Genomic DNA, 23986 nt, shown 5'->3' on the forward strand with positions numbered 1-23986 from the left:
GGGGGTTTTGGGAGCCAGCGTTGTGGGCCAACCCCCACCCCATGCGACCTCAAGTATGTGACTGAGGGCCATTAATGGATAACGCTTAGTTCTAATCATGTTTTCTTAAAAATAATTCCATTTAGAGTTTTAATTAAGCACGCTTTAAATTTGGATTAAGTTGGAAGCGGATTTGGAAACGTGGCAAATTAGGCAGAAACTGCCAGTTTTGGCAGACTTAACTCGAGTCTCTCCAGATTTAGTGGGGTTTCCTACGAAAACTTGAATGAAGTATAACTTGCTCAATTTTTGACCAAATGGAGATTAGAAAGAAGTGTTTTTAGATAATTTGGACCTTCTGAACACATGGGTGTAGGTATCAGGAGCCACAGAGCTTTGTAAACAACAATTTTTCCACATTGAGCTAATACAAAGTCCCAAGTGAAGGAAGATGGACCAAGGAGATGTACCCCAAGAGGGGTGAAGTCCTTCATCAAAACAATGTGTTAAGGTGTCTCTTTGATGGTTTTTTGCACAGTACATGTTTGCTGTTCATTATTCATTTTTGAAGCTATCTTTCTCATGAATGTCTTGTTTAACTTAAGGAAATTTACTTGTTTGTTAGCACCAACAACTAAGGAAACCTCACCACAAAAAGCAAGAAGAAAGCACATGTTTATAAATCTGTAATTGTTTTTAGCACAACAAAGATAATCATACAAAAACATATCAAGTGAGTATCAGAGTTCAAGGTTTAATTGCTTGATTGCTTGATTTTGTGCAATTAGGATTTTAATGGTTGCAAAATTGTGATGTTTACAAGGTTAAAGTTGCAGAGAGGAGAAGGGAATATATTGGTTGCAAATCCTGAGGTAATGCCCAGAAGAAGGAGAGACACAAGGACACAATCTCCACCACCCAAAGTTCGAATTACAGCTGCACTTGAAGCTCCTCAAGTTTTTCCTTCAATTGAGATTGAAGAGGTACATTCAGTACAAATTTCTGAGCCTGAATCCATAGCCATTATGTTTGGAGAAAGAGAGCTTGAAGCTCCCTCTTCAGAAGAGGAAGAATTTAAGAAATATTTCTATACTTTGATTGAGATGGTTAAATTCCTCTATGAAGAGACGAACACTAGAATGGTTGTAGAATGGTTGGAGAAAGTTCTAAATCTCCACATGGAGAAGGAAGCTTAGAGGAAAAAAAAGATGAGAAGAAGGACTCCAAAGGGAATGATGGAAAGCCACCTCCATCTCCACCATCCTCATCATCTTCCACTACCACCACTGAACCTGCCCATACTCATTCCAAAACCCCAAAAGGAAAAAATCCATTACTGAAATTGGACATAAAATTCAAACTTCCCATGTACAATGGAGAGGTGAATGTAGAAAAGTTGGACAATTGGATTCAACATATGGAGTTATACTGTAGAATTTAGAACCTTCAAGACGATGGCATAAAGATCCAGTTGGCTTCACTGAAACTAGAAGCAGTTGCACTAGTTTGGTGCGAAGCAAAGACTCGAGAGGAAATGAGAATCGATGGTAAGATATCCATCACTTGGGTTGAATTTGTTTCTACAATTAAAAGACAGTTTTATCCTTTAGCCTATATGCAAAAAGCCATTATGCGTTGGCATAATTTTAGGCAGCTTAAAGGCCAAATAGTCCAAGATTATACACAGGAGTTTAGGAAAAGGGCTTTGTTATTAGGAGTGAATTTGAATTCCCAAGACACACTGTTGAAATATACTGGGGGTTTACATTCCTATCTTAAACACACTATTCTTATGTTTAATCCAAACAATTTAGATGAAGTATGTGTGCAAGCCATGCATCTTGAATCTAGAGGAAAGAACACTTATGGAGAGAATAGTAATAAAAATCCACTTAAGGGTAAGGAGAAAGAGAAAGGAGGAAAATGGAAGGGAAATAAGAATGCAAGTGTGAAGATAGAAGGGGAGAAAGTTATTTGTAAACAATTTTCAAAAGGGGGATATAATGAGGATAATTGTTGGAAAATCCATCTAGAAATGAGACCAAATAAATTCAACAATAAAGGGAAACAAAAAACCACTACTATCACTCAAAAAGATTTAGGTTCTAAATCAGGTGATGAAAACAAAATCATTGTCACGGGAATCAAAGGAAAATAAGATATTGTAAGCACTAGTTCACAAAACTGTAGCACTACTCTACTCCAGATGAAAAGAGATGAATTGATTTATTCATGTTAGGGTCATATCTAAACACACCAATATTGACACACTCTTCGATAGTGGGTCACAAGGGAATCTAATCACTGAAGACTTAGTCAATAGATTGAATCTTGAAACTGTACCTCACTGTAAACCTTACCCTTTGCGATGGATAACAAGAGACACAAATTTACAAGTTATAAGAAAATGTTTGTTTAAGTTTGCAATCACTGCAAATTTTGTTGACGAAGTAGAGTTAGATGTGGTACTGCTTGATATTTCAAGTGTGGTTTTGGGTAGTCCATATTTGTATGGCCGGAAAGCAGTCTTTTACCACCATGAAAAAAAGTATCACTTGTTCAAGGATGGTGTGGAGTATATAGTGAGAACCCATCGCAAAAAGCTAAACATTTCTTTGGTTAATATAGGGGAGGCAAAAAGACTAGTGAATTCAAGTAAAAGTTTAGTACTTCTCATGTTCAAGCCAAATGATGATATTGTTTATGAAAATGTTGTTGCATGTAATGCAAGTTTCAATTCTGATTTGGTTGGTTCAGTTCATCAGAGTGATGAAGTATTTTAGGTTGTGAAAGAATCGTCCTTCAGGGAGAAAGAAACTCCACATGAAATTTCTTTGTAGCAAGAGGTTTCTCTTTGTGATGTTAGCATGCAAGGGTTGACAAAATTGCAAAATGTACAAACACCAATGCAATGCAAAGGTTTGTTGAACAATGAGCTCATTCAATCATCCCTTATGCCATGTTGTGCATCGATGGTTATGGTGCCAAAGAGGAATGGTAAGTATTTCAAGAAAGAGGACAAAAGGAGTAGTTTTTGCCAAAGAAAAATTGTAAAAAGAGGTCAGTGCAAGAATATACATAACACCAAAAAAAAATGGTGTGTATGTGTTTTGATGTTGTATGTTCTTTGTAGCACTTTTACTACATACATGTATTTGAATTATGGAAAAAATAGTCATTTCTTGAAGAAATTGTCCACTTGGGTGACATACACATGTTTAGAAAGTTTTCTTATGCACATGTCATCTATGAAGGAAAATTGTTTGATGTTTTGAAGATATCAAAGTACAAGTTGAGTTTCACTTCTTTGATGCATTTGGGCCATTGGAGGAGGTAATTTGAAGGCAAGCCTCTCCAAGTTGGATGCCATTGTTGATTGGTCAATGCCCAAGATCATCATTTTGATAAGAGGTTTGTTGGGAGAAGACTAATGTTGGAGGAGAGTTGTTGTTGACATTTCTTTGTTGGAAGCTCCTTGGCATGCATTGTCATGTGTGCGAAAAGTCTTCCAGTGGGGAGGAAAATAGAAAGAGGCATGTGTTGCTTCAAACCAAAAGATCAGTTCAATTCTTTTTTATGCTCTTTCAAACTTGAAAGGTTCATTTGAGTTTCAGGTTTATGCAAGAAACTTCACCATCTTATTTCATTAAAAATATTTCTATGGTGTAATTTAGATTAAGTTGCAACAATCCATGCACTTTCATTGGTTGGATACTTGTCAAAAATTTCACTTGGTTCGAATGTACAAAAGAGGTATAAGCAACAAGTTCATTGTTGTACCTTTTAGGCCTATTAGTTATGTAACTATTGTACCCAAGCGTCATTATTTTTTACATTAAAGTTATGTTCATAAAATTTCATACTTTCAAGATGTACAATTAGGTTTAAGTCAAGAAAACCAAGTAGTGAAATTTGTCATCCATTTGCATTATATTGTGTTATGTCATCTTGGTTAGAAGGATGTTGCTTCTGATGATGACATGGAAAAAACCATGAGTTTCTATGAATGACTAAAAATGGTGCAACAAACAATGCAAGATCAGATTGAAAAGGGCAAAGACAAGTACAAGTATAGAACGGGGTCCTCAAGGCAAATGAATGTTGATTTCCTTAGAGAGGAGCTCAAGGAAACAAATTCATCAGAAGCCAATTGGATCGAGCTTGGAAAGATGAGGGGGTTGTACCCTCATCTACTTGTCAGATAATAGTATCTTTTGGGGTCCAAAAGGCTTCTAGTGGGGAGGAATGATCAGGTGCTCAATATTTAGCTCAAAAATAAAAGTTCTCAGATTGCCTCGAAAAACTATACGATTGTGTCCATCTCATCACGACAATTGCAACGCAATTCGTTTCATCGAAGACAGAGTACAGATGAAGGAGAAAAGGCACGTTGTTCGTTTTCCTAAATAGCTAAAAAAAAATTGTAGAATGGGATAGAATGATGACATGGCAGTCTAGTCAGCAGTCTAGTCAAAAAGGGGAATCTTCTTAAGTTTTCACCCAATGGGGCTATGACAAGTGTCACCTCTGGATTTGCCAATTTGGCTCAGAGAAGGTGAAATTTCCTATTTTTCTCCAAAGTGGAACTCAAATATGTTTTTATTTAAATATTATTATATATTATATAGTTATTATTTATATTATATAGTTTTTTTAACTATATATATATATATATATATATATATATATATTAAACAATATTAACCAAAGTTCCACATTATACAAAGGTCAACGCTCAACGAAATATAAATGGAGGATATATTATGGTATGGTAAAAGTATATGGGTTGGCGGAGGCGAGTTTTGAACCCGTAAACTCCCCCACCCGAAGTCTATTCTCTACCGTTGCACCACCGGTGAAGTTTTTCAAACCGAGATTTGTGAACCATATTTAAATGCATGTTTATTGCCAATGGCGGGGGTGGTGGGAGTGAGCCCTGCGGGCTAGCCCCCACCCTATGTGACCTCATGTACGTGACCGAGGGTTAGCAATGGATAGCGCTTAGTGTTAATCATGTTTTTTTAAAACTAATTTCGTTTAAATATTTAAATAAGCATGCTTTAAATTCGAATTAAGTTGGTGGCAGATTTGGTGGCACGCCAAATTAGGTAGAAACTTCCAATTTCCGCGGACTTAACTAGAGTCTCTCAAGATTTAGTGGGGTTTCCTAGGAAAAATTGAATGAATCATAACTTGCTCAATTTTTAACCAAATGGAGATTAAAAATAAGTGTTCTTGGGTAATTTGGACCTTCTAAACACATGGGTACAAGTATCAGGAGCCATAAAGCTTTGTAAACAACATTTTTCCCACATTGAGCTAATATAGAGGCCCAAGCCATGGAAGCTTGACCAAGGAGATGTAGCCTAGGAGGGATGAACTCCTTCATCAAAACACTGTGTTAATGTGTCTCTTTGATGGTTTGCTGTGTTGTACATGTTTTTTGATCATTATTCATTTTTGAAGCTATTTTTCTCATGAATGTCTTGTTTAACTTAAGGAAATTTACCTGCTTGTTAGCACCAACAACTAAGGAAACCTCAGCACAAAAAGCAAGAAGCAAGCACATGTTTATAGATTTGTAATTATTATTAGCACAATAAAACTAATCATACAAAAATAGATCAAGTATAGAGACCTTTGATTTAAGTTTTCTTATTTATATTTTTCCCTTTCTCTTGTCTACTTGATTATATTAGGTTGAAAACACAAAAACATAAAATCCCAAGTGTAGGGATGAGGTTTCTAGAATATACATGGAGATCATGGTTTGACACAAGGCTTTCCTAACGCAAGGATCATATTTTCCATTGGAAAATCCTCAACCAAAAGATGTAACCAAGACAAGAAATACGGATAGAGAGTTAGCCAAATGTTTTAGCATCTCAACGTCCTTTTCTATTTTTCCACATTGTCTTTGGAGCCCACATAGGACACCTTTCATGTGAAGTCTCATTGATGGAGCAAAAAGAAAAAGATATGACATAAAAAGAAATAAAAATCAAAGCACAAGAAAAAAGAGGCTAAACCAAGCATGACGTAATACATAAGAAAATATAAGAAACACTAAAGATAATAAGTGCGATATGAGTGCAAGAGAGGGAAAATAGAATGCAACTAGTACTACTCCTAACCTAAACAACTAGAATCTTTGGGTCACATATAATGAAATTTCAAATGTAGCTACCATAGCTGATCCTGACCTACATCTATAAAGATATGGACAATTAAAATAAATATAAAGTAATCTGCAACTAAAAAAATAAGAACTTGAATAACTTGCACAAAAAATTGAAGGTATTTCCTAAGAGAAGAAAGATAGGCCATAGCCACTATATCTAACCAATTTACATTATTTCCCTTTCAACGAGAACCATCATTCAACAAACCTCGAAAGCTTCTTGCAGATGTGTCTCCATCTACACCAAACTCCTTAGCAAGCACGAGGAGAGATCAAAACTTGTTATTTGTGAAAGAGCTTGCTAGGTAATATTGTCCTAGCCATTCAATGATTAGATCACAAAATTCATGATAATCCTCTTCAAACCCCCAAAATATTTGAAAAGATGAATTTTCAGTTAGAGGCATGGGATTATGATGATAATCTTGTGAGGAGAAATAGATCTGATCATATCCAGCAGACATTTCAAGACAATGCACTTGACATGACCATCAAGGAATGCGGAAGTGCCTCAACTATTTGACAAGTACCGAATAATGCAATGCTAAACCATAAATATAGAAGGGTGTAAAAATTGTCAGTGGATGTGCTGATGGGAAAATAGTAAGTTATGCAATAGTTCTCTGAGACAGAATCATGATCAGAAGGGATGATTAAAGCATCAAATTCCCAGTTTGTAATAAACAAAGATAAATCAATTTGAATAGCTATGCAAATGCAATGAACAATAAAACCAACTTCCTCGCATGCCGAATGTGACATACCATTTTCCTATAAACAGAGACAAACTATACTGGCATCGTAATCATAGAAATAATTTAGAAGGAATTCCAACACCACAAACACATGATACTAGTTAGGACATAATTGACAAAGAAAAATGGGATTCACATGATAACTCATTCATTCATTATCATTCAAGAGGATTTTAGGTGCGATGAAGAGAAAGGTTTGCAATACAACATTAGTAAGAAAAACCAGGAGCTGACTATTAAGAAATGAATCTAATAGGCATGATCTCTTCAGCGAAAGATAGTCTTTAAAATTATCAACTTCACAATTCCATGACTTTATGAGCGATACATATCCCAAACCCAAGTTTGATGCAAGACATTTACTTGAAGATAGATCAACTGACGGAGATTCTTGAATCTGGTTAGAAACCAAATCTTGAATGTTCGCAATATTACATCCGAGATACCAAACATCTTTCAAAAATAGATTTACATTGAGTGAAACAATGCAAAGAGAAGGATTATGTGAGAGAAACTAGATCTGACTTAGTTTGTGGGGCTTAATAGAGTCTTGATATCTTAACATAACCATCAATGGATGTTGAAGTGCCTTGACTTCCTAACAAGTCCCAAAACTTTCATGGATTGTAAAATCACGTCCTGGAGATTGAACTAGATCGTGCATGGTGTGAGGGAAACTTCTACCACTGGTTTCAATAAGACCACTACTCACCCGATGGAAACAATCTTTGTCACTGACTTGACTGAGATTTTTCAAATTCAACAACCAGATTACTCAAGTTGAAATATTCATCTGAGCGCAAATCTAAGGATGTATGAATAAGAGAAATTTGATGAGTGAGCTGGTTTGGAGAGTTGTCTTCATGCAAGAGAAGAGATGATGAGGGATGGGAAGTGTACTCAATGATTCAATTATTCTAGTTTTCATCATGGATAATCTCACCACCTTGTGTCAATTGAGAAGTTAATTCATCAAATGAAGAACTTGAAGAGCATGGAGTATCTCTATCACAAGTATAGCATCGCAAATGATAGAGCACAAGGGATAGTGAGATGAAGAGGAAGTTTCAGTAAGGACACCTTCTTTGACCAAATCAGATTCTATATCTAAGGTAATGTCTTCGTGAGAAAGCAAAAGATCAGATTATACACCTAGGCATTCGTGATCACATACATCAACAGAGCCATCATCACTAGAATATTTGTTTCCCAAGGCTACAAATTGATAGAAATAATTGATTTCATTTGATTCACTACTAGAATTGATAGATTAAAGATCATCCAAGAATGGAAGTGCATCATATTCACATGGAGTATTTTGAAAAAGAGAAGAAAGATTAAAATCATCTTCACCTTCCTACTCCTCTACCTATGTAATGTGGCTACCTTGTATCTAATCGCAATTTAAACCAGCAACTTGAAAATCAAGAAAGTGTGAAAAAATAGCTGGTGAAGCTGATTGATCGGGCTGATCATGGTACAAAGAGTCATGGCATGTATATGATAGAGGATAACATAAATCCAAATAATATTCAAGACTAGAGCTATGAATAGTAACATTATCTTGTAGAATGGAGAAGTTAATCTTCACCATGGGCTTGATGATCCATTCTGGGATTTCCTCCATTAAATCCAAGTCATGAAAGGAAGAAGAAGAATGAGAATATGGATTAGCAACTTGATTAGCAGATCTCCCAACTTTATTATAATTGCAAGGAGGCACCCACATCGAAACTAAAAAGGGAGGAGGACAAGGAACAAAAGAAATTGTAGATTCCTCCTCTAAAATTAGAGGTACCTCATGGTCTACAAGAGTTGGGGAAGTAGAAACATCAAGAGGTTCAAAGTCACCATGTAGAGAGATGTGAAATAAACGCTTAAATGTTTTCTTAAAGAAATACCAATATATGTCTTCTTCAGAAATTCATAAAAAGGGTGGATGAATCGATCTGAGAAATTCTCAACTGATTCATTAGGCTTCATTCTTGGCCAATTGATTCTTTTAGGAACATCTCAGTAATCATACCTATTGAAGGCTTGAGAAAGATCCTTGAGGAAATGATGAAAAGAAAGGATGGAAGTAGATGGTAAGGTATGATACCTTCGATTAACAAAAACTTCAAGGGTGAGGAATAAAGCCACACAAGAAATATATTCATCATTTATTTTGTAATGTTCACAAAAATTAAGAAAATTAGAAATATTCTCTATTATGGATGTTCCACCCTCACCATTAAACTTCAATTGAGACATGTGATAAGGAGGCTCATCTGGGATTAATAATTTACTAGGGGATATGTTGGGAAAACACCCTAGGGGTATGATTTGAGGATGAACCATTTATGATAAGAGATTCAAAACAGACTCAATAAGCACAACTTGTCATTTCACTCTCCTTTTAGCACCATTTTGTTGACGGTGTTGGAAATCTATCAACCAAGGGGTCTCCCCATTGTAAAGTCCAAATTAGACCTCACACCTTTTAGGAGAGGAGCCCCATCTGGAGTATCAGCCCATTTGCCATGTACCCTTACCAAATTTTCCTTAGCTCTAACCGTAAGGAAATGAGAGGAATGTGTATGCACCTTAACAAAGAAAGTGAGTGTACCTGGTGAGTGTTCGGTTGTAAGTGTGTCAAGGTTCTTCTACTATGGAAGGAGGAAAGAAAGAGAGCCTCTAAGAGAGAGGTAATAGTACAACCCTAGTAGAGACACATGCAATTAGGAAGGATATGTCTAACATCTAGCATAATAATCCACAAAGATACGACAGTAATTATAACCAATCAACGTGAAAGATATGTTTGATATCCAATGGAATAGTCCACAAGGATGTGATAGCAATAGAAACCATTACAACACATTCTCGATATGATAAGTACTAAAATAACCAAAATAGTTCAACTACTTTAGCATAGATGAAAGAAAACATGAATTACAAACATCTACTGAATAATCTTACAAATATTCATAATCAACGCATGAAGAATGTGTTTCCCATGAGGCTTCTGGTGTTAAGTAAAAGTTCCAAGACAAATGTATACAATGAATGCCACTAGCTCCAATAGTGGAGAATTGGAGCCACTCCTTGGTCCCCAAAAGAACTAGTCTGTTTCTCTAATGTCTTATGGGAAAAGCCAAAGTGAAAATTCCCTTTCTCATATAATGAGGATGTATATATAACCAAGAGGTGATGCTTTGCCTTCCTTGTGACTCTTTGATTACCGTCATGATTGTTTGACTTACTATGAATTTTTTACTTTTCAAGACTCTTAAAATTTTGAATGTGTACTTTGGACTTCCACTTTACAATAAATTTTGAATAGATAATTACATAATCCAAAATAATGATGCGGCATATGATGACTCGTGACTTGACATGACATGAAGCTGATGACATGGACTGCATGATGATCTGGCAGTGACAAGCTATCCTTCTTTCTACTTCTTTCTTTTTGTCTTCAGTAAGAGATGTAGCAAATGCTTCATCTTCATGAGAGATATCCTTTGTTATTCATATATACCCTCCAAAGGGTTGTGAATCAGATGGAGTCTTCATGTGGTCCTTATCTTTGGTATTATCTTGTAATCCAATGTTCGTTCGTCTTCTTGTCTGATGAGCATCTTATATCAACAGCTCCATATGTGTCTTCTAGCATGTCCTGCTTCTCCATCTCCTTCTTCGTCATCTTTCCATAACATGATAGAGTCCCTACATTTTCAATCCACTAATGACAAGAGGACATCATTCTGATAAACCCATAGTCTAAGATGTTGCATGGTGATCCACTGATTGAGCCTAAACTGGGTGGAAGGCTAAGGGACTTGGTGACTATGCAATTGCACAACTCAAGTAGTCAGGGGTTAGGCTTGAGCCTTGAGATAGCCCAATGTGTAGTTCAGGCTTGGACTTAGCAAAAATATTGCGCAGTTGGGGAGCTCAGGGAGCAAGGATGAGGGCTTGAACATTTATTTTTCCCATTGCGTATTTTTGGAAGACAAAGGAGCCCCGTCACAATTGCACAGTTCAAGAGCTTAGGGCTGAGGCTAGAGCCTTGAGACTGCACAATGTGCAGTTCAGACTAGACTCTGCAGGCAGATTACGCAGTTTTGAGGCTTCGTGAATCAGGCTGCAAGGTATTGCATTGTTTCTAAACAACTCCGCAGTTCTGGGAGGAAGAGAATACTTGGGTTGGAGGGATGAATTGCGAATTTTTTTAGGCCAAGGTGTTGGTGTCGAGGTATGAGCAATTCATCCACCCCCTTTCATACATTAATGTATCAATCCGGGTGCATATTCTTTTCAATACAACATGCAAGGTATATGCAGGGGCAAGGTTACAATCTGTCCTCAACCAAGGGCTCATGATTACCAATCAAAACATTGTTGAAACAGAAATAAAAACTCAACTGCGGAACTTAAAAAGGTATTCATAGTTATTTCAGAAATCTGCAATAGCAACAAGAAATAACACAGTGATAGACAATACACACAAAACAAGGAAACACACAGAACCTGATCAAAAGAGCGGGCCCATCTCTCTGATCAGGGCTGTGTTACTAACAGTGAATGATAGATCAGCAAAAAGGTTTGTATCTTATTAATCTAAATAATGTTGTTACAATACAATACAGGGTCTGACTCCCCCCTGATACCAAAGTGACCTATCTTTTATACAATACAAAGGATAATAACATCTCCCCCCAAAACCTGGCAACTATATGCTCAAAGATACACATCAATTCTATCGCAGCACTAGCACTGAGAGAGAAGAACATGAATGGTCCAAAACGAGTTGAGAACAACTACAATCAATTATGTCATTTCGTCGTGGTCGATTAGCTATTGTGAATCGCAGAACCGCTGGGATATGCTGTGTGGTCAACACCTGTGCTCCATAAGCTGCGGTCATCACATGTTTTAGTGGTTCACATAGGTAGAAAACCTTCATGAATCTACTTCATTAATTAAATATCCCAAGAGACGATAAAGGGGAATTACCTCATAGTTTTACACAGTAAATACATGCAAATGAATGAAAAAGGGATGAAAAGAGGAGTGGAAATGCAGGGAAAAGATAGGCCAATTTGGTGCCCAACATCTCCCCCCAACTATCCATCTGCATGCCCTCATGTAGATCACCATCTCTGCAGGTTTGGGTTGGATAGGTTGTGTGCTTCCTGAAGCCAGGCGAGATCGTATTGCTCGGCCATTTATGTTCCTAGAACCTTAAACCCTTCTCAGAGGAGAACTTCCTTCTACCAGTCATTTGATACATTATAGGCTAGGGTATAATGTTCTGCTGGTAGCCACAGGATAGGGTACTGGAATCGAATTCCCATCCACCGAACCCCACATGTTTGGATGCACGCCACATATCTTGACACCTTGCTAAGTGCTCGTGCAAAATTTGGTGCTCCAAACGGTTCTCTGTTTCGGACAAATGTGCATGACATCATCCAACATTTCTGACAACTATCTAGCGCCTCAGCTTGAAATGTTACCAATTATTTGACACAGAGATCGATGCACTACTTTTGTGTCCTCAGCATCCATTCCTTATTTCCCATAATTTCAAAAAATGTAGTGTGTTTATTATACATAGTTATTGATCTCTCGGGTTCTCCTCTTACCATAAAAGGCTTCGTGGCTTGATTTGACTTGAACATGTCAGAAGCCTTCTGCCAACTTATCTGATTAAAAGTGTAAGAGGTGAGGGACCTTAAATGAATGTCCCCCACATATGGAACTGAATAAATTCTCTCTCAACACGCAACAGATACCCATGCATGTAGACCTCATACATCAAATGCTGAGTTGGCACATGATGGGCTCTCAGTATCCGGAGGAACTATACACCATCCTCAATCTCGTGACTAATTTCTTTTGGATTCTTTCCAAACAAAAGAAAAGAAAGCTCTCATGCAAAAATAAAGAATAACAGGAAGTGGGAGGGTGACATGCCATCACTTCCTATGCTAAATGGAGCATCTACTCTTTATCAGTTTTTAACTCTGCTACTTGCCTTTCCAGCTACTCCACCTTGAGTTGCTTCTTTGCATGCCTTAATCGCATTATATCAATGCACTCCACATATTCAAAGATAGTCGTGGATGATCGCTCTTGGGCTTTCTTAGCTTCATTCTAATATTGCGTCGCGGTGGATTTCCAGGTCTGGACCTCAGCCGACAAAGAAAACTCACGACCTTCAAACAAATATTCTATCGAGTCAGTCTAAGTGGTGACACAAGTTGTTTCCACTTCATCTACCTATGTCCCTTCTTCAGTCATCATGGTTTTGGGCTTCTTAGAACACCGCTTGTATTTCTTCACTTGGTTCTTCAACCAGTGCATCTGTTTCCTTAGCCTCTTAACCTCTGTTTTGAGCTGCATCGTTTCTTTAAACTGAAGCTGATATTTTTGCTTCATAGGCAGCCTTTTTTGTTCACACAACTCCACCCATTCCTATTTAACCACCACCTCATCTGGAACTATAGCTGGTTCGATAGGTGGTGATTTACCCGAGGGAGTATCCACAGGGTTACTCGCCGGGGCTTCTTTGCTTGGTTTCTCTTCTTGGGGAGCAGCCATTTCTTTACTATCTCCTGCCTTGTCTTGTTGTGAAGCGATCTCGATAGGTGGCGGCCTCACTCGGTGGACGTCCATCAGTGATTCAGCCAGAATTTCCCTTCCAGGTTGCCTTATTTCAAAAACATCTGCCTCTTCCTCTGTTATGGGTTCTTGAGAGAGGTCTATGTGGGGATCTGTGGCCAACAAGCCTGTGGTAGTTGGTTCCTTCTTTGACCCATCATACTTCAAAATTGGTGGGACGACCTTGTCCTATTTTGTATATCGAGTAGAGCGAGACACGCTTGCCCCTTTTGGAATGGAGAAGTAAGAGGAAAATTGAAAGAATTCCCCTACCTGATCTATCTCAGCCCTAGTTGTGGTCTCGGGCTCTTTCCCTCTATCTGCAACGTCTCTGCTCTGGGTTAAAACCAATGATACAATCCCCTATTCTAAGGTTGACGTTGGTTCTTGTGGAACAATGTCAATCCCAACATTTAATTCCTCTGTGGTCTCTAGAGTCGGACAGGTTGATGGTGGTTCTTGTGGGACACCACCTTCCATGTCCAGTTGTTCTTGAACAGATGATCCTAGCATTGTTTCCTCCAACATGACATTGATACAGATGGATTCTTGCATAATCACATCGAGTCCATCCATTATACCCATAGCCTCTTCTTCTATTGGCCCTGTGGTTCTTTCAGCTTCGGGCCCTTCTCGTTTTGGTTCGTCTTCCTCCATTGGTTCTACAGTCAAGGGTGGTTCTTGTGGGACACCCCCAGCCGCAATATTAATGAATTCCTCCACCTCAGCTTGATGCGGTCTCTCTTCGCTTATTATAGTGCTACTAATTTGCTCCACTGGCTCCAAGTTTGAGGCTGGTTCTTGAAGGACAACCTCAATCGTGATGCTAGTGGCCCTTTCTATATTGGTCCCTTGCTACAACACTTCTTCTTCCATTGGTTCTGAAGTCAAGGCTGGTTCTTGTGGAGTAGCCTCAACTGTCCTCCCTAGTTCACACTCCTGATTGTGTTCTAGCTCTTCGGGTTCCATCTCCTTCCTCCATCGCTTCTGGCTCTTCTTCTCTAGCAGCTCCAATAGCCACTATTTCTTCCTCTGTAGAATCCCAGAATGTTTCCCATGGGATTTGAAATCGACTAATTACATGCATGACTAACAGTTGGAACAGACCATGGTTGGTAATGATTATTGCCACTTATCACGAATGTCGAGCAGAGTGCGCCATCAGCTGGAGACTTCTTAACAAGAAGAAAGGCATATTCAATGAGAAGCCTTCCGCCTGTGGGAACCAGAGGTGAGCTAATATTCTGAAATGGTATTTAAACATGGTATTATAGCTCCCCTCGCAGGTTATGTATCTCATTACAAAACCTACTACCTCACCCCATGGGTATGGTAATGAATTTCGGTCATACCCCCGACCTTTCTGAACAACATTTTCTCCAGCCTACAAGAATGCTTCGAGAAACTTTAGAAGGGCAGTTCTTCGTGAAAACCATTTTTGTCCCTTTTGGGGTAGCCCACTGACCTCTGTAATGGTTTCTTCTGTAACAGGGATTTCTATCCCCTAGACCCGAGAGCTCTCTTCCTCTAAATTGAGTGCAAATTCAATCGTAATTGCCTCATCAAATCCTTGCAATCTGTCGAAATAGACATTCCACCCTACATTTTCGAAAACCTACCATACTTTCGAATTCTTTTTGACCATTGTTGTGCCCTCTGGCTCATGGCGCACAGCCAACCCACCCATCACTATAAGAACTGGATCAACATGATGGGTACAGTCAGCTAGCAGGGGAAGAGTAACAACAACCCAATTGACGATGACTATATTGTTAGCATGATGGCCACGGGGTGAAAGAATGATAATAATGACCGGTACGCCTCGCAAAACATAGCAATTAATGGCAGGGTGTGGTAGTATAGGTGAATGATTATGGTAATTAAATATAGCATACTAAGGAAATGATCGGTAAAGTTCTTGGCATACGATTTCAAATTCCAGTGCGTAGGAACCATGATTACAAAATTGCACAATTTTTGGTTTCTGTTTTCATTAGATTTGGTAATGATGTGGTATGATTACGATTTTAGGTACGTCGTCATTTCTTTATGATGGACCCCCCCAACTTAAATGTGGACGTCTGCGGCACGTACTAGTATCTTCTTTGGAATATTTTAATTAAATCCATAAGAGTCAATGAAGGCATACCTGGTGACCTACCTGGCGGTGGAGTAACAGCAAAGATAACTGACGGAGTAATGACAATAGTAGAGTAATAGCATTGACGAAGTAACAACACTGGTGGAGTAACATCATGGTGGAGTAACAGCACAGTGGAGTAACAACAACCATGGAGTAACAACATCGATGGAGTAACAACAATGGCGGAGTAACAACAACCACGAAGTAATAGTACCAATGGACTAACAACGACGTCGGAATAATAGCCACGATGGAGTAACAACAACAGTGGAGTAACAACACCGGCGGAGTAACAACAACAGTGGAGTATCAACACTGGCGCGCTAACAGCAACTAGTGGAGTAGCAACACCGGCAAAGTAATAACAACCAGTCGAGTAACAACACAACTATTACTTGAAAAATTTCTCCATTTCTCCTTGTCACAATTCATTTCTTATTCCTGCAAAAAGACAAACAAGTGAGTAGTAACAACACATATACACACACACACACACACACACACATATATATATATATATATATTTTCAAAAGGTAGAGGGAGCCTTCTCTACATTGAAAACCTTCAAACAAGATGTATTAGAAAGACGTTTTATGAAGGCATCTTTAGAAGTTGGACGGTGATATAACTTCAGACGGTGTCCGGTCACTAGGAAGGAAGTATGATTTTCATCTACAATAACCAATCTGATTGTTCCATTGGTGAATATAGCATCCACTTCATAAGGTCCCATCCAACGAGTGCGAAGATTTCCTTTAAAATCTTTGAACCGGAGTCATATAACAATGCCCAGTCCCCTGTATGAAACACCTTATTCTTGATAAATTTATCGTGCCATTTCATTCTCTGCTATTGGACAACAGTAGTTCTTTGGACAGCTACTGAACGAATCTCATCTAACTCATTGAGCTATTCTAGCCCATGTTTCTAGGCCTCTGATAAGTTCAATCCCACTTCCAAGGTTGTTATGAGCATACTGATCTCGAATTCAACCAGAAACAAGGGGGATTTCCCGTAGACTAGCTCAAATGGTAAAAACCTAGTTTTATTCTGCCATGTCATCCTATATGCCCAAAGATCTTCTGGAAGTTTTTGTGACCAATCCTGATGATGACTTGCTATAGTTTTTGTCAAGATATTTTCGAATACCTTGTTTGTGCTTTCCTCCTATCCATTCACTTGGGGATGGTAAGGAGTTGTCACTCTACGTTTGACCCCGTATTTCTACATAAGCCTCTCTATCATGTTGTATGTGAACTATGCTCCTCCATCTGAAACAATTTCTCTCGGGGTACCATATCAGGCAAAGATGTCTTCAAAAAGAAAGTCTGCCACCACCTATTCTGTTGCTTTCGCAACTGCTTTGGCTTCCACCCACTTAGTCACATAATTAATATAGACCAAGATGTGAACCTTCTGATGGGAAGGTGGGTTGATGGGTCCAACAAAATCGATGGCCCATTTCTCAAAAGGTTGAAGGACTATCTGGGGTTGTAATGGCATTTCATCCGATTTCCTAGGTTGTCCCATCCGTTGACAGTTGTCACATCTTCGGACATAGTCTCTAGCATCATGAAAGATAGAAGGCCAGTAGTATCCCATTTGCAGCACCTTGTGGCTTGTTCTTTTATCTGCAAAATGTCCTCCACAAGGTCCACTATGGGCGGCCTTCAATATCTCATAGACATCATCCTCTGATACACAGCGCTGAATCTGTTGATCAACCCCTATATGAAAGAGGTATCCTGCCATCCATGAATATTAGGTACTATGATGAATAATTTTTCGTTGGTCCTTATATGAAAAATGACGAGGTACCTTCCTTGTAGCAAGATAGTTAGCAATATTTGCATACCACAGAGTGTTAGCATAAATTACAAAAAGATATTCATCTGGAAAGCTATCTTCGATAGGTGTACCTTCGGTATTATTTTCTAATCTAGATAGAAAATCAACAACCACGTTGTCCTTCCCTGGTTTATCTATTATGGTAATATCAAATTCTTGAAGTAGCAAAAGCCATCTCGTAATACGACTGGGAGTGATGGGTTTATTCATCAGATACCTGATGGTTGCGTGATCTGTGTGTACAAAGGTGGGGTAACTGGTAATATAGTGCCAGAACTTGTTGATGGCGTAGATGAGAGCAAGGAATTCTTTTTCAGTCACTGTGTAGTTTAACTCGGCAGAGGCCAATTCTTACTAACATAGTAAACTACATATGGCCTTATCCACTTGCTGCCCCAAAACTGCCCCAACTGCTGTCTGGGAAGCATCGGCATGAATATGGAATGGTAATGCCCAGTCTGGTCCTCTAAGGATCAGAGCACTATAGACCAGTTCCTTGATCTTCACAAAGGCTGCATCACAGTCATCTGTCCACACAAAATCTGCATCTTTTGTCAGTAATTGAAAAAACGGATGTGTTGTTTTAGCAAAATTTTCTATAAAGTGCCTGTAATAACCAGCACAACTGATAAAGCTACGTACCTGAGTGGGCATTCTGGGTATTGGAAAATGTTGTATTACCTTTAGCTTGGTTGGGTCCATCCGGATTCCTGCAGCTGAAAGCAAGTGTCTCAGGACTATTCCTTCATTTATCATCATATGGAACTTTTCTGTACTTAATGAGACATGCCTCTGCTTGCATCTTTCAAAAAAAAATTCTAGCTTCCCCAATGCTTCTTCGAATGAATCTCCATATGTCGTGAAATCGTCCATATAAATTTCAACACTATCATCCATCAGATCAGAGAAAATCCCTAAAATTTCCCTTTGGAATGTTGCAGGTGCATTATAGAGACCAAATGGGAGGACTCTGTATGCGAATGTTCCCCAAGGCATGTAAATGTGGTCTTATCTTGATCTTCAGGAGCTATCTGGATCTGGTTGTACCCACTAAATCTGTCCAGGAAGGAGAAGAACTTCTTCCCTGCTAGTGTATCCAAGACTTGGTCAATGAATGGTAACGGAAAATGGTCTTTCTGAGTTGCCTTATTTAATTCTCTGTAATCCACGCATATTCGCCATTTACCATTTTTCTTAGGGACCATTACCAATGGAGAAACCCACTGGTTGTCTGAAATGGGGTAGATAAATCCAATGTCTAGCAGCTTTTGGAGCTCTTCCTTAACGATGTTCTTCAGAGTAGGGCTCATTGTTCTATGGGGTTGCCTCACAGGATGACAGTCCTCCTTAATGTATATGTGATGGGTGCACATATTAGCAGGGATTCCATTCATATCTGAGTAGTCCCAAGCAAAGGCTTCTTTTTTTTTTCGAAGAACATCTAGGAGTTTTTTTTCTTGGAATTTGACATCGCTGGATTAATATTCAGGGCTTTTCCTAGTTCTATTTCCACGGAAACACTATCATGAGGCGCAGCTATAGGTAGCTCATCAAATCCTTCTATTGTTACAATACTTTCCTGAGTCGCACAGCTCAAGACGGACTCAAGATTTGCTAATTCAAAATTGAAACAAAACCAGGATCACTGATAAAGGTAGTAATTGCATCATCTTCTATTTCGGCTTTCAACTAGAGGGCCTGCCCAATAGTGAGAACTGGTCTTAACTCCTTATTTTCTGATTCAGACTCTTTCTTATATAAAGATTTCTTATGGCCTGTTGATTTCGCTGATGGGTTAGGTTTTGCTAGAGGATATAACACTAGATTCTTAGTGTTTTTCCTGTTTGAAATGATCATATGTCTAGACCGACACCTAATATAAGCATCTGCGATTGCCAACCGCGGTCTTTGCAGAATCAAGGGATGGCCTCCAGCTAGAGATTGCATTTGGAGTACTAAGAAATCCATAGGGTAGTGCCATCAATCAACCGAACTCTTGATATCCTTCTAACTTCCCTACTAGTTTCACTATAGATCGATCTGCCAGTTCTAACACCGTAGGTGTGTGTTTCAAGTTACGAAGTCCTAATGTATGCATGGTTTCAGCAGTGATGACGTTTATGGTAGCACCCAAATCTACCAGTACATTTGGAATTTCTACCCCATTAATATGCACGGTCAAAATTGGGTTCCCAAGATCCCCATACTTTATAGGCGTGGACCTTCCCATCATGAAATCTGATAGCTTCCCCATTACATGAATGGTGAGCAGGTCTCTCGATTTCTTTTTAGGCTTCTTATCACAATATTCCCTAAGAGTTTTCGCATATATAGGTATGTCCCTCATGGCTTGCAACAGGGGAATATTGACAAATAAATTCTGTAACTCCCCCAACAGGTCAAACTCCACTTGAGGGGTCGATTTATTCACAGCCAACCTTTCTAGATAGGGCGGTTCAGCTTGGTGTTTCTAAGTAATTGACAGTTGAGAAGGTATATGATTTTTGTTGACTCGGTTTGGTTCCTCTCCGATCATTTATGGTTCCTTCTCCTCACTATCAATCTGTTCAATGATAACTGGTGAGGGTTGAGCACCTACTGGCCACCTAGATCATAAATGCATCTCATAGAATTCTGCGGTGGAGATGTTGTATGAAGACAGGTTGAGGGTGTCAGCTTGTTGAGCCCCTTTATTGTTAGGATTCGGATTGGGTTAGATAGGGAGTTGGGGACGAACAGGCTGATTACCAGAGGCACATTAGAGGGAAACTAAAGCTGCTTTTGTGGTATTGACTGGGAAAACTGACTAGGAGGGGAAGGTCCCCACCAGTTTGAAGCCCACAAGGAACTTGAACTGGCTTGAGGAGCCCACTGCTGCCAAGGTGGAAATTGGTATTGGGCCACATGGGCGAATAAGGCATAGTCTGGGGACCCATATTCAAATTGCTAAAATATTGAGATGGATCTGAGAACATACCTTGATTTCCGATTTACAGCCGAGGTTTCCATGGCTTTTTAGGTCCCATAAAGTACAACTGCTCCATATCTTCGTCTGTCCCTGGAAAAACCACTTTTAGTCCTGGCAAGGATGGGCATGAACTTGTCACATGCTTCAATTCACAGATTGCACACTCCTCTAGAGAGTTTAATGGACATTCCCTATGTGGGTATTTCTTCCTACATGTGGGGCAAAGTATGGCCATAGTTCTTTCCAATTCTAGCTGTTTCTATTTTACCTACAGTGTATCTATCTGTTCAGACAAGGTACTCAGGATATCAGTCCTCAGGCTGTCCAACAAATTCCCGATTTCTACTTTTGTAACACCTTCTCCAGATACCTTCATTGATTGAATCCCTTTTTTATTTCTTGCAACTCCTCTTGAGCACTGAATACACAACTCACAGATGGTATCAAAGTCCTCCTTTGATATATCTCCCTTTCCAATGATATTCAATAATTCCAAAGAGTCTTCTCGAAAAGCCTGGAGAAGAATAATTTTCAAAATGTCCTTATCCAGGTGAGAGTGACCTGATCTCTGCAATGTGTATTTAAAACGTTCCACACAGCCCTCCATATTTTCATCCTCCTTCTGTGTAAATTTAAAAAGCTCTTCTTTAATATCCTGTGATTTATAGTGGTCCTGATATTTCTCCAAGAAGGCGGTTCTCATCCCCTCCCATGTGGTGATAGACCTTCCCCCAAGACCCATAAACCACCCCAGAGCTATCCCTTTTAGCGTAGCAGGGAAGATTTTCAATTTCTAAGCATCCGTTATGTAATCATACCCTCGACACACAATGTCAAATTCAAACAAAAACATGTTAGGGTCTTCTGAAGTAAGCCCATGAAAATTGGGTAAAGTTGTTAAAGGAATGGGCCTTTTTGGTGCCCCAGTCCCTAGATCCCCAATGGGAAGTCAATAGTAGAGGTTGTAGGTGCCATGAATATCCTCCAATACTCACTAGGGATTTTAGCAAGCTTCACAGGAAGGGCTTTTATCACAGGGGTTCAAGTTGCCTTAACCGCGCTTCCTTTATCCTTTGGTGATAGGAATATCTCTACAATCTCTTCCTCCTTGTCACACTAGCTAGACCCTTCGGATCTCCTCTCGACAATTCCTTCTTCCCTATTGGGATGGACCATTCCTTTGGATGCTTTACTTGCAACTTCTTCTTATTTTGTTACAAGCAATGGAATCTTTTTAATAGGCGTACTGTTGCTTGTCTCTTTGGCTACTAGAAGGGCATGTTTAATTGAATCTGTAGGGGGTGCTGTGAACAACTCTGGTTGATCTATAGATTGTCCATCAGATTTTTTCCACGCACCTAGCCTCACGGCTGCACGGGAATATGCCTCTGACTTAGCTTTTGCAATGATTGGTTGGATGTAAGTGTTCCTTCCCAAATCCTATCCTCCCTTCTTTGGGGCTCTCCCTCTGCCCCTTTTATTTGGCTCTTTGTTCATACAAGTTGGTGTAATGATAGAGATCAAACCAAAATGCTCAAGGCCTAGAGTACGGCGTCAAAATACCATTCCCTCCCCAGGACAAGAGATCACGTTGAAAAGAGGGTAGTTAAGGGAAAAGAAAGAAAATAAAATAGGAACCTAGGGTTCAGGCCTGGAGCAGGGCGTCAAAAGAATCCTCCCTCGCCGGAACAAGAACCTAATCAAGCAAATATCATAGACAGGAGAGAACCTTAACACTTTAAGACTTGAAGTAGGGCATCAGAGGACCCCTCCCTCCCTAGGGTGAGAGATTGGGTTTCCTCGAAATCGAAATGAAAAAAAATGATAGGGAAAATCTAAGCTCAGGGCTTGGAGCAGGGCGTCAAAGGACTCCTCCCTCCCCAAGATAAGAGATCGGCCCTAATAAAATAGGAAAATAGTAAAAGCTCAAAACAAAAGAAATACCTACGCTCAAGACTTGGAGCAGAGTGAGAAAGCTCATTCTCTTCCCAATACGGGAGATTGACCCTCTAGTTGACATAGATCATGTCTTGCACCTCGTTAGCCTCCCTGACAATGGTGCCAAAATGTTGGTGTTGAGGTATGAACAATTCATCCACCCCCTTTCTTACATTAATGTATCAATCCGAGTGTGTATTATTTTCAAGGCAACATGCAAGGTATATGCAGGGCAAGGTTACAGTCTGTCGTCAACCAAGGGCTTATGATTACCAATCAAAACATTGTTGAAACAGAAATAAAAACTCAACTTCAGAACTTAAAAAGGTATTCATAGTTATTTAAGAAATCTACAACAGCAACAAGAAATAACACAGTGACAGACAATACACACAAAACAAGGAAACACGCAGCACCTGATCAGAAGAGCAGGCCTAGCTCTCTGATTAGGGCTGTGTTACTCACAAGGAATGATAGATCAACAAAAAGGTTTGTATCTTGTTAATCTGAACAATGTTGTTACAATGCAATACAAGGTCTGACTCCCCCTTAATACTGTAGTGACCCGTATTTTATACAGTACAAAGGAGAATAACATCTCTCCCTAAAACTTAGCAACTATATGCCCAAAGATACACATCAGTTCTATCGCCGCACTAGCGCTGAGAGACCAAGAACAGGAATGGTCCAAAACGGGTTGACAACAGTTGCAATTAGTTATGTTGTTTCATCACGACTAATCAGCTACTATGAATCACGAACCACTGCGATGTGCTGTGCTGTCAACACCTGCGCTCCATAATCTGCGGTCATCACATGTTTTAGTGGTTCGCATAGGTAGAAAACCTTCATGACTCTACTTCATTAATTAAATATCCCAAGAGACAATAAAGGGGAATTACCTCATAGTTTTACACAATAAATACATGCGAATGAATGAAAAAGGGATGAAAAGAGGAGTGGAAATGCAGGGAAAATATAGGCCAATTTGGTGCCCAACACAAGGCTCGGGCTTGAGCACTAAAATTCACAATGTGCAGTCCTAGAAGGAAAGAACTGCACATTGTGCAGTGTCAAGAGGAAGGGTTTCATTTTGAAGGTTAGGAATGTGTATTGCATAGTTTAGGAAGGTTGGATGAGGATAAGTTGCTGGCAATTTTATGAAATTTGGCTAAGCGTGAAATCAGTGAAACTTATGCGAATAGTGATTGGACTTGACTCTGATCACCCACTTAGAGTGTTTGACGACACAACACCATATGGAACATTTTAAAAACATACTTCCTTTAGCGTGACAACCTTTACAACATCTTACTATAAGTGTGGAACTAGAGATACACTTTGCGACAACCGTGATGACACGTGTGCAAGAATCCTTAAAACTTTGGAAATGAATGTGATGAAGGTTTACATAGTAATATCGACTCATTTACACAAGGAGATCCTCTTGAAACCACCAAAACAATCTTATGTACATTATGCAACACTTAACATGCCAGAAGATGACAAGTGCTAAAGTGTGA

At 39.2% G+C, this 23986-nt stretch overlaps 1 protein-coding gene across 1 annotated transcript; it reads right to left on the bottom strand.

Annotated features, from left to right (window-relative positions):
* Positions 1-19541: 19541 nt before the first annotated feature.
* Positions 19542-19904, bottom strand: LOC149160345 (uncharacterized). Its single transcript, XM_089434591.1, has one exon. It carries the CDS (start codon positions 19902-19904, stop codon positions 19542-19544), a length of 363 nt encoding a protein of 120 aa, XP_089290717.1.
* Between the last annotated feature and the right edge of the window lie 4082 nt (positions 19905-23986).

The sequence above is a fragment of the Pinus tabuliformis genome, chromosome 5_2 (genome assembly GCF_031772625.1).
Source record: "Pinus tabuliformis cultivar Carrire ecotype Pingquan chromosome 5_2, CPIR1, whole genome shotgun sequence".
In the NCBI taxonomy this organism is placed as follows: Eukaryota; Viridiplantae; Streptophyta; class Pinopsida; order Pinales; family Pinaceae; genus Pinus; species Pinus tabuliformis.